Source organism: Zalophus californianus, chromosome 5, assembly GCF_009762305.2.
Source record: "Zalophus californianus isolate mZalCal1 chromosome 5, mZalCal1.pri.v2, whole genome shotgun sequence".
Classification (NCBI taxonomy): Eukaryota; Metazoa; Chordata; class Mammalia; order Carnivora; family Otariidae; genus Zalophus; species Zalophus californianus.
In genome coordinates, this window is record NC_045599.1 from 117,641,416 (window position 1) to 117,653,697 (window position 12,282).

Below are 12,282 nucleotides of genomic sequence, written 5' to 3' on the forward strand. Positions count from 1 at the left end.
ATCATGACCTGAGCCGAAGGCAGACGCTTAACGACTGAGCCACCCAGGCGCCCCCCCCTTTATTTTTTTTAAGTAGGCCCCATGCCCAGAACAGAGCCCAACATGGGGCTTGAACTCTCGACCCTGAGATCAAGACCTAAGCTGAGATCAAGAGTCTGATGCTTAACTGACTGAGTCACCCAGGTGCCCCAAAATGAAAGATTCTTAATGGGATCTTAGCACATAATGGTGAGTGCTATAGTCAGCAAGTTCCAGACATCTTTCTTCTTACACTGAAAAACATAATTGAAGAGGCAATCTGAAGGTTAAGATACTTAGGATAGAGAAATACAGCATTCAAACAATGGGAATTAGGCCATCTGATGAATGAAGAAAGGTCAGTGGGTTTATAGAATCACACGCTTCCAAAGGTCATTCTATACAACCCATCTGCTAGAGCAAGACTCTCAACCCTCCCCTGCAGGTAAGGAAGACCTTGGAGCACTTGCAAATGAGAAAATTCAAGTCCAGGTGAGTAAGAGGGGCAAGTGCAGGAGTGGCCCACAGATATATAATGTATTCTGGAAAATAGGTGAATTTAAAATTGAAGATCAATGGCTTTCAAACATTTCAATATTGATTCTTTTTTTTCCTAAATAAAATCTTATGAGTGCTGTGAATTGTGTAAGACTGTTGAATCACAGCCCTGTACCTCTGAAACAAATAATACATTATATGTTAAAAAAAAAAAAAAAAGAAGAAGAAGATAGCAGGAAGGGAAGAACAAAGGGGGAGAAATCATCGGAGGGGGAGACAAACAATGAGAGACTGGACTCTGAGAAACAAACAAACTGAGGGTTCTAGAGGGGAGGGGGTGGGGGAATGGGTTAGCCTGGTGATGGGTATGAAAGAGGGCACGTTCTGCGTGGAGCACTGGGTGTTATACGCAAACCATGAATCATGGAACACTACATCAAAAACTAATGATGTAATGTATGGTGATTAACATAACACAATAATAAAAAAATAAAAATAAAAATAAAATAAATAAATAAAATCTTATATGAAAGCTCAACACAAAGAAATAAAACGGAGCTGTTTTGGTTGAAACAGTATATGGGGGCTTGGAATCCTAGCTGCTGAGACACTCTCATCCCAGTCCAGCCTCCTGCAGTGTCCCTCTAAGGAAAGTTCTTGCAACCTCAGAGAACCACTTAAACTGCAGGAGTCAACAGGTGCACCAGGACTACTGAGATATAGTTTCTTTATGTCTAGAACGAGAATCAGTTTCCACATAATCTTTAGAGTTACAACCAGAATATTGTGTACTTGCTTTAAAGTAGTGAAAAGAATATTCTGCTTCAGAGTAGAATCACTAAATAGATATGATCGAGTAATTGTGTTTTGTAACTATCATTATAAAATCCAAAATTAACTTCTCTTTAACAACCATTAGTTTTCGAGAGGTATCTATAATAAGAGGGGGGGAAAAGCACTTAATATTCTGTCAATCTAGCCTACTGTTAGCATGATGTTCATTTTCCTTCTAATTATTTCTTAGTTCCAGGCTCTAACTCCTTCCCTTTTCACATCATCTGAGGGACAATTTACATCCACTAAAATGCACAAATGTTAACTTTACCACTTGAAGAATTTTATATATATATATATGATATAAGATATACAGAATATATAATATATAAATACAATGTATATAAAATACATATTTTATATATAATATATAAAATATACATAATACATATATACCCACATACCTATTCATGTATGTATACATGTATGTATATTTACAAACATACACACAGCTGTGTAAAGCTTAATCATTTTTACATAGCTATATTTTAGTATATGTGCTGCCGAATCGAGCACTTCAAATAGCTATAAACAGCATATATTTAAGTATCTTTTTTTTCTTGAGCAGTATTAGTTCCAATTGATGAGAAAAACTTTCACATTTCAAAAAAAAGGAAAGAAAGGAAAAAGATCCATCATGGTCAGATACATCTGAGAAACCCTCCAAGTACTGGCTACTTATTTTCTTAGTTTCAGGGATTCGGAGAGCCTTTAATATGCAAATATGTGCATGTTGGCTGTAGGGGCAATATCAAGCCATATTTCTGAAATTTAACCATGGAATCTTTTTTTCCACATTATATATGATCAATGCTATACTGTTTGTATTATTGTTCATTTATAATTCATTATATCATAACTGTTTTCCTTAATATTTCTTCAAGTGGATGTACCTCCATTTAGGTAATCAGTGAGATGATTAGGTTAACAGGATGTATGTAAATCCACGAGGCCTGTGCTATTCTATATTAACTGTTATACTTTCATCTCGAGTAATGCCTGTTAATTGTAGACATTTGATACTTGTTGAACGAATGTCTGTCATATAGTCATTTTCCCCCACCCATCTTTGCAAATTTTGTAAGTGACAGATTGGTAATTCTCTTTACATTTAGCTTCCTGTTGATTTTAGTAAAGCTGAATATTTTCTTATGTTTCTTTACTAACTATATTTATGAATTGTGTGTTCATTTCCTCTATCAATCTGTTATAGTCCTCATGTTTTTCTTTTCAAGTTTTATGTGCTTTTATACAATTATGTTTGAGGCAAAACAAATTTTCTCATACTTAGCTCTTAACATTCACCATTCTTTCAAATAAAAAACATACAGTATGTATGGCGAAACTCTTCTTTAAGCCATTAAGAATTTGTTTTACACACAGTGTAAAGGGCTAAGCTGATTTTCTCAGCCATGTTGCAGGTCATTTCTTCCCACCTCACTTAATAAAAATCATTTTAATTTTACAATGTGACATGATACTTCCTTTAAAGTCTATTAAATATATTTATAATTAGATCTCTTTGGGGGATTATCTGCCATTCTATTCTTTGCCAGGACTGCATTTTTTTTAAAAAATATAGGATTGCATAATATGTTTTTGTATATGGTTGGTCTAGCCTCCCTTAACTGACATTCTTTTTTTTTATGTTTTCTCTGATTTTTTTCTTATAAATTTATTAGGAAGTTAGGTTCCATAAATAAATGTAAAAAAATCAATTGAAATTTTGATGGAATTCATGAAGTAAATTCTGGCATCTTTAAAATTTATTTTTTTCCTTCCAGAAACATGGAATGCTTCTCTACTTCCAAGCTGTTTCATTTGTTTTTATATTTTTCTTCCTATGTCATAAACACCGCTCTTGCAAATTTGGATGCTTTTCCTTATATGTTCTGCCCTTTATCTTTTCACCTAAGTTTTAAAAATAAATTGGCTTCCATTTTATCGCACTATAACTTTACAAATAAATTTTACATAATGCATATGCAAGGGTTTCAATATTTCAACTTCACCATGACAGAATCACAGTTATTTTTCAAACACAAGAAAGTTGGCTTAATTTCTTCCCTCGGCAACTGCCAAATGACAAAACACTCACTAGATACAGATAGCAAAATTCAGTTTCCAGCTTAAAAAAAAAAAAATCAAATGCCAGCTTGCTTTTTAATCTAACGTCAAACCATCAAAAATGTGTCCAAAAGAAGAGCAGACTGAAGGTAACTAGTGGATCACAATAAATTTTTCAAATCAAAATCAGGACTAATTAGCACTGTGTGCTCCTACCTGAGCTCCGGTTGCTATCTCATCAGCAGCTTCGTTCATTACTCCCAGGGTTTGAAAAGCAAACACACACAGCTCTCGCTCACACACAGTGGGCTGCAAAAGAAAGGGCAATCAGTTACAACAGTTTTTTTCCATTTCCCAATTCCTAAATTAATTTTATGACATTCCATTAAATATCTAAAAAAAAAAATGGCGAAGTTTCAGAATGTTAAAAAGAAAGGAATCATAGGACCCTATTTAACAAAAGTTAAATTTCTAAATTTGGGTAACAATTGGTAAATAATCATCTAGTGATATGGAGTCACAAATAAAAGAAATTCATTTCAAATAGTTGTAGGCACTTGCACTTAGAATTTTTAGCAATAGATGGAAAATCCATCTCTCCTATGTAATACACATTTGTACCTGAGATGTATAAAAAAAAAAAAAAAAAGCAGACACCTAAGCTGGTGATATACTAAAAAATGAGGTTAAACCCAACAGCTGTGTAAAACAAATATACAAAGAAGAATTCCACTTTTTCCTAGGTAATTTTCTTTGGAAGGAATAAGCATGTCTCTGCTTACTTGCTACCCAGCTCTTGAAAGATTGGTTTTGTTGCAAAGACTTTTGACTTCAATAACCTCCTGAAGTCAACAGCGCTGAAATATACACTCTGCAATTGCTTTGGAAGACTTCTCATCTTTCAAATCTAATAATAGTGTCATCTGTTTGATTTATCTTATCTCCTGAGTTACATTGCATTAGGTAGCTGATGAAGCCTGACACAATACAATCCATGATGCCACTGCCTAGCAGACAAAAGGCATTTGTTAGTGCCACTGCTCCTATGCTCACTCATTTCCGAGGACTTGGTCTAGCGCTTAACCAGTGGGAAGTATGGTCCGTTATGGTCCATCATTTATGTTCAGAATGGGTCCATATGGTGGCTTTGTGGACATAAGCATGACCGATCACAAACATTTCTGGTTGATGTTTCCCAAAGAGAATTTTAGGAAAAAAATCAACTGATACATTCCCTTTGTCCACCTTAGAAGGGCAGTTTGATTACATTTCAGAAACATCAGGAAAAATTACCTACGAGAGGAAATTAATTGGAGAAAGCCCTTCATCCAGACTCAAGCTATATACACACTGCTACATATAGACAGCTGTACTTAGAGCAGACTGTTCAATTTCTGCTACTTATTCTTAAGTGTTTAACCTATTTTTAATCTTCTATTTTTTTGTGTTTGTCTATGTGCATGTATGTCTCAACCTCAATTTTCCCCAGGGACATTGGCTGTTTCTTTTGTTCAATTTCTGGGAGCATGATACGGTTTGAAATAATAGCAATCATTTATTGTACGTTTACCACAGTGACAGACACTATGTTGATGTCTAGTGGACCTGTATACAAAAGGAATCCACGGAGAAGATAAGCCATGGAAATCACAAAGGGCCCTAAGAATTTATTCATGTACCAGCTACCCAACAATGTTCACTGAGGAAGTAAACAGGGACACAGAAGGTATTTTATTTTTAATACTACTCTTGTCAAATAACCATACATTTTGTGTGAATAAAATCCATCATTCCCAAAGGAATAATAGGATAAAGCTTATTTAGTGTATACACGTAACAACTGATTTTATTTTTTCATTTGAACTTCGGCAATCAATTACACGTATTTTGTGATCATCCAAGTATATATGTATGTATGTACACATGTGTACATGTGTATTCACAAACAGATTCCAGGAAATGTTTTAAAACAATAGAAACTATCTTTTACAATACCAAGTTGTTGCTTTAAACGACGGAAATTAAAATGAAATAAAATATCTCACACTCCACTAGACTGGATGGATAAATTTTTAAGATTTTAATATAGGAAAAATGTCTAAGATTGAAAAAAAAAATAGAATATTCTTACATATCTCTATCACACACTTTGTCCCCAATCTTAAGTATTCATGTGCCACCCTGATTTTGTCTCAAATAATTTTTACCAATTTCACCCTGATCTCCTTTTTTTTTTTTTATCTTGGGTAACAAATGGGCAACATTTCAATGCTTTCTTCTGTATTTCCATTTCATCCCCTTCCCAGACCTGATTGTATTCAAATCTCCAAATCACATGGACTTGCCAAGTGACCCATTACTTTTTTTTTTTTTTAAGGATTTTATTTATTCATTTGAGACAGAGAGATACAAAGAGAGAGAGAGCATGAGCAGGGGGAGATGGAGGGGGGAAGCAGACTTCCTGCTGAGCCAGAAGCCCAACGTGGGTCCCAGGACCCGGAGACCATGACCTGAGCCGAAGGCAGACACGTAACCATCTGAGCCACCCAGGTGCCCCTGACCCATTACTTTAAATAGTAAACATACATTCCTAAAGATAAAGCTATGGCTTGATTACTTTATGGATGTTTCTTTTCTTCATCTTTTTTGTTGAAATGTATAAGGCTGATTTATAGGAATATATGGTTGCAACTATTTGAAAAAGGAAATCAGATACCCTAGAAAACTTTGGGGGGAAAAGGGCAATTTCACTACCACACTAAAAAATGAGAAATACACATTACATTCTTATAATTTTTATCTTCCCTTTTTTTAGACAGCAAATATAGAGGTAGTAATATGATGATTAATTTATATGCTACATTAACACCAAACTAAGTAAATACTAGTGAATCTTTAAAATAACAATTCTATGTCTATTGCTCATTTTTACTAGGAAGTTCAAGACAGTATTTGAGATGTAAATCAACTTAATTTTGAGATAAACATTTACAAACTAGATTTTGTAAACTTTTGACCCTCCCTTCTCCCATGTTTACCCACATTTTATTTGAGAAGTTCAAAATGTCAACACAAGATAGCACACTAAAACAAAATTCTCAAATCATATTAAGCAATCAAGATTAGATGTCTCATTGCTTACAGAAAGGATATCTTATTCAAAAAAGAGAAACCTAATCATTCTTCCCTAATGAAACATAAGTAATTATATTGTGGGTTAGCGTTCTCCCATGTTAGCTGACTCTCAGCTAATCCCCCACCCCCAACATATTCTGCTATTACTATACTATTTATACAGAAAGCTCTAGCATCAATTAAAAATGGAACGTAGGTGGGTCACCTGGCTGGCTCAGTTGGTAGAGCATGCAACTCTTGATCTTGAGGTTGTGAGTTCAAGCCCTACATTGAGTATGGAGATTATTTAAATGAATGAATGAATGAATGAATGAATAACATATACCCCCAATTTTTTTAAGTATTAAAAAAAGAGAACATAGTCATTTAATAGCTATTACTGGATAAATGTAATGATGTGTCTTACTACACATAATTTAATACAAAGCATATATGCCTGAATATAACCAAATTTGTACATCATTTATGAATTCATTTTTTAATTTACAATCAATAAGTCTCAATTTGTAAAATATTACCAATTCTTAATGTTATTGTATTGTCCTCAAGCAATTAGTTCCTATAATTTGACTGTAAAACCATGACAGTCCCTCTTGCTATTCTACATACATAATTTTTTCACGATATAATATTCATTATGCACCATTTAAACACATGGATAACTTTATATGTCCCTAAGATTTGTTTTAGAAGTTTTAAAGCTAAGACAAATACATTTTAAATTTTAGTTGAATCAAAACAATTTAAATGTGTGCAATGAAAACATATTTCAAAAATGGTGAAGGCCTAAAGAATATTTTAGAAACTAACTGCATTTTAGAAACTTTGTGTCTTCAATGAATTTAAATTACTTCCTACTAAAAATAGAAATGATAAAACTCAAGAGAATCTAGCTATGTACTTATATATAGCATGGTGTAGGTGAGAGGTTTTCAAACCTTTTCTGCCATGCTCTTTCCGTTCAAACAAAATTTTTCATGTAAGCCCAATATATAGAACAGATAAAAAGTGGTGATTGTTCCAATGGGGGCAGATGCGCACAGTTCAGTTTTCCTGTCTGTAAAACAGGGATAAAAAAAAAATCACATCTAGCGAACCAGGTTGATAAGAAGACCAAGAAAGAGAACCAAGTAAGATAAGGTTTAGAAAATCTCCCTGAGGTATACAGAGCTGTTTAAATATTAACAATATTAGGTAACTTGGATAAGCTATACCTTCTACTTGTTTTAACCCAATGTGTATACAAAATAAGTGTTTAATAAAAATTTTCATTAAAGCTTATCATGAAATAGTTTTATTTTCATATCCATAGCTTATTGAAACCCTTAATTTATTGTTAAAATTGTTCTTGCTAAAAAAGAAATGAGCAATGTAAATAAAATTCATAATTAAAAAACTAGGGTTGAAAATATATGAGAATAATTAAGAATAGCTACCAGAAATTCAAAACCTACAAGCCTTTAGCTCTTTGTATTTCTGATTTTATAGTCAATGCTTCCTGTTCTTTTCATGGTTTGGAAGAGAGATACATTCAGGGCAGGGACGGGGGTGGAGTTCACTGTCCATCAAGACAGACAGGAATCCCATGGAGATCAAGACAGATTTATAGTAAAGATACGCTCATGCCTGTTTAAGCTTCAACAAAGTGTTCCCTATTATCTCATACAACTAAAGTTGTTGTTTGAGCCTTAAAACCAATTTCTTTCTACTCATTTTGGATGTGAAAAAAATCATATTTCTGAACTAAGGTGTTTGGTATAGTTATTATTTAGCCTGTATTTCAAAAATTGCAATCTTATTTCTGTGGCATGAGGTGGGGGATGTGAGGAGGAGGTGAGGAGGGAACAGGATGTGCTTTTCCATCCATTCTTCAAATATTAAAGTCAGACCTAAATATAAGAAGACCTACCTGTTTTACTCTTAGGAAGTAAAATGGGACATCAAGGTTTACCTACATGCTCAGTTTCTCAATAATTTTCATGGGAATGCCTTAAACTTATGACCAAATTATGATGGGTGTCGTTAATTTCACTCCGAAAATAAGAACTTAGTTACAAACATTTATCTAAGGTCCACAGCTCAGGTTTCTCAGCTGATTTTGCTTCAGTAGGACTGGGCATTATTCTCGAACAATGATACAAAAATCTCAAGTCTCATCTATCCATTCATAGCAAGCAATCTGGAATATTTTCACATGACAGGAGAAGAAAATGAGATCATAATTTTCGTATCATATGTTGACCTGGGAAATGGGAAATTCTACTAACCAGGGACATACATAATGATTGCCAAGTACCAATGATAAACTTCTAAATAGAGAGACCCCAGATCCCTACAACCATGTGCGTGGTTTTCTCCAACCCAATTCAGCAGCCCTTGTGCAGGTTCAAAGAAGAAGACAAACAGTTGCATTGATCACGGCAGTTGGTGTGAGTATAACAAAGAGACAAGGGCACTGGGAAGGGAGAGGCTGAGAAAACAGTGGTGAGTCTGGCAATAAATCCTTATTTTTGTGTTTTCCAAAAACACTGGATGAAGACAAAATCAACACTTTAAAGCATCAACAGTTTGCTGCATTAATACTCTAGTTGACTGCAAAATGTAGAGAACTACTGATTGGGTTTGGGTTTGGTTCTCTGATCATGATCCAAACTGCACTGCCACACGGGAAATCCAGGACTCTATTAACAATCCTTGTGATGTTAATGTGAGTTTTGTGCATCTTCAAAGTATTACCTGTCAGGCCTCATGCCTGGGAGTGACTTTTATAACCTTTGTGAACAAAGAGATAAGTTGGTCATTGTGGTATTTCTAAATCAGGAAGCAGGGTAGTTACTGGTGGTGCAGAAAGTATGACATGCTTACCCTGACCTCTAAGTGACAGAACAGTACAAGTAGTGACCAAAATGTTAGGACTTCTGGGAAATGGTAGTAAAGGGCAACTTAAGTCATTCAGTAAATAATCATGCTTAGAGAAAAGAGAAAAAAATAAGATACAGTTTGAATTTTGAAAGAGAGAGACCTAACAAATGTAATGAACATTAGGCATAGAGTTCTATGGAACCCCGAGTTTTATCTGACCTATTTAATCACCCACTGGGATATAACTTCTCCACTTCACATCTCTAGGAGTTATTACAATTTGTAATGTGTCATCTGAGCTGAATAAATGGTCAATGAGTCAGTATAGTGATTAATACTCCATAAGAAATTTTATGTGTAATAATTTTATACATTTCTATTAAAATTACAGTAAAACTTTTTGCAATATAAATGTTAAGAGAGATACAGAAAAAAATGAGTATGCCGGATTTAGGTTAAATATCTGTTTAAGACAATCAAAAGGCAGTTTTTTCTGTTTACTTCTCTTCCTTTGACTTCCATTTCCTGATTTGAATTCAGCTGTCATTTATCTTACTATTTAAGAAACCAAAGTAGGTTTTCTGATTTCCTTAGATATCAGTCTGAATCCCAGCAACGTAAAACCAGAGGATAACCAGCTATATACTTATTTAGAAAACATCGTTATTTATACAAGCGCTTCCACTTCTAGAAAGAGACCACCAGCTTTACTGGTGCAGAATAAAACAGATATTTAAAACAAAAATTGAAGCAAGGCACAGAGAATATTGATAGCAATCGGGATATTTCTAGCACTTACTATGGGAATGAACTGCCAGTAACTGAACCACAAGGACCACAATGCAGTAAATTTCCAGGATGTAAAAGTAGTCAGTTCAAGTACATGAGTCAAGAGTAGCATCATGATTAAGAACTGTGGCCTTGGTGTCATTCTACCAGGGTTCGAATCTTGTCTCTATCACTTACTAGCAATGTTGATAGTAAATAAATTAGTGTTCTCCTCATCTGTAAAGCAGGGCTAATAATAATAATACCCACCTCACAGGGTTATCATGAGAGGATTAAATCACATAATCCATGTAAAACGATTTGAAACACATGATCACATAAAAGGCACTCAAAAAGCAAGTGCCATTAATAACTTTACTATTATTTTCTGGAGTGAAGATTGCATTGCCAAGGATCAAGCAATAGATCAAGATCCACAGACGAACACTAACAAAATAAAGATGGACCTCCTGGTGGGATAAACTGAGATGACCAAAGGATTCTCCTTATTCTCCTCATAACTACACATTTCCATGTATCACATAAAAATAACAAACTTGCACAAATTTTTAATAAATAAAGGCTGATTTAGTTAATTTGGGTTTCAGAGTAACGTTGTATCTCTTTGAGAAAAAAGCTGACTGATAGAGAATAGTGTATTGGTGGCAAGATAAACTTTTTGTATATGTTTCCCATAAACAAGTAAAATAAAACAAATATATCATATACCTTGACAAAAGACCATGATCATAAATGGTTATTACATGTTTCTTAAAGTATAAATCCTGAAATGCAAACAAGTTCTGACAAAATTGTCTCTGTCTAGGCTTTATAATTTGTCTTTTCAAACATATATTCCCAAGAACAGGACAAATTTCTCTTAAAAAGTACAACAGAACCTAGCATGGTGCCTTATACTTAGGAAGCCTTCAATAAGCATTTATGATGCAGTTTTGAAATCACGTAGAAATAAGCTCAAAGTACAGCTTCTACCCATACTAGCTGAGTGATGCTGAACAAATTGCTTACCCTCTTTTCGATCTTAATCCTCTTATTTGCACCATGAGCCCGAAAATACATAAACCACAGAGTTTTGTGAAAATCAAATAAGGAAGCAATATGCAAAATATCTATCTGTACAGTGTCTAGACACAGCACTCATGTCATCTGCAAATGGAGAGCATTCTAGTTTTTCCTTTCCAATCTGGATACCTTCTAATATTTTTTCTTCCCTAATTGCCCTGGTTGTAACCTCCAGTGCAATGTTGGTAAGAGTAACAAGAATAAACTAACTCAAAAATAAATTTATCCAAGGATGTACAAGACCTGAACAACGAAAACTACAACATAGTGTAGAAAGAAATTTTTATAAAGATCTAAATAAATGGAAAAATTTCCTGTGTTCCTGGATTGGAGGGGTTAAAATCATTAAGACAGCAATACTTCCCAAACTGGCCTATAGATCCAATGCAAACCTGTAAAATTCCAGCTGCCTTTTCCTGCAGAAATGAACAAGCTGACTTTAGAATTCCTATAGAAATGCAAGGAACCCCAAATAGTGAAAACAATCTTAAAATAGGAAAATTAAGTTGGAGGACTCACACTTCTTGCTTACAAACTTAATGCAGAGCTACAGTAATAAAGACAGTGTAGCACAGATGTAAGGATACACATACAGGTCAGTGGAATAAAACTAAGAGTCCAAATAAACTGATATATCTATAGTCAAATGATTTTCAACAAGGGTGCCACAATCATTCAATGGAGAAAAAAGGTTTTTTCAACAAACAGTGCTGAGGCAATTGGATAGCTACATAACAAAAGAATTAATTTAGAACCCAACCTCACACCATACGCAAAAATTAACTCAAAAAGGATCAATGACTTAATTCTAAGACAGAAACTACAAAACACATAAAAGGAAATATAGGTGTAAATCTTTGTGACCTTGGATTAGGCAACAGTTCAATTGATAAATATGGACTCCATTAAAATTAAAAACTTTTGTCACAGGACGCTATCAAGAATGTGAAAAGAAAACCCACAAAATAGGAGAGAATATCTGCAAATCACCTATCTAATAAAAATACAGTATCCAGG

At 34.2% G+C, this 12,282-nt stretch overlaps 1 protein-coding gene across 4 annotated transcripts in view; it reads right to left on the bottom strand.

Moving 5' to 3' along the window:
- Positions 1-12,282, bottom strand: part of PARP8 (poly(ADP-ribose) polymerase family member 8) — a 175,809-nt gene that overhangs the window by 33,351 nt on the left and 130,176 nt on the right. For all 4 annotated transcript variants that reach the window (XM_027605409.2, XM_027605408.2, XM_035727635.1 and 1 more), the window contains one exon: positions 3,634-3,726. In XM_027605409.2, coding sequence (XP_027461210.1) covers positions 3,634-3,726 — 93 coding nt within the window. The remainder of the gene's footprint in view (positions 1-3,633; positions 3,727-12,282) is intronic.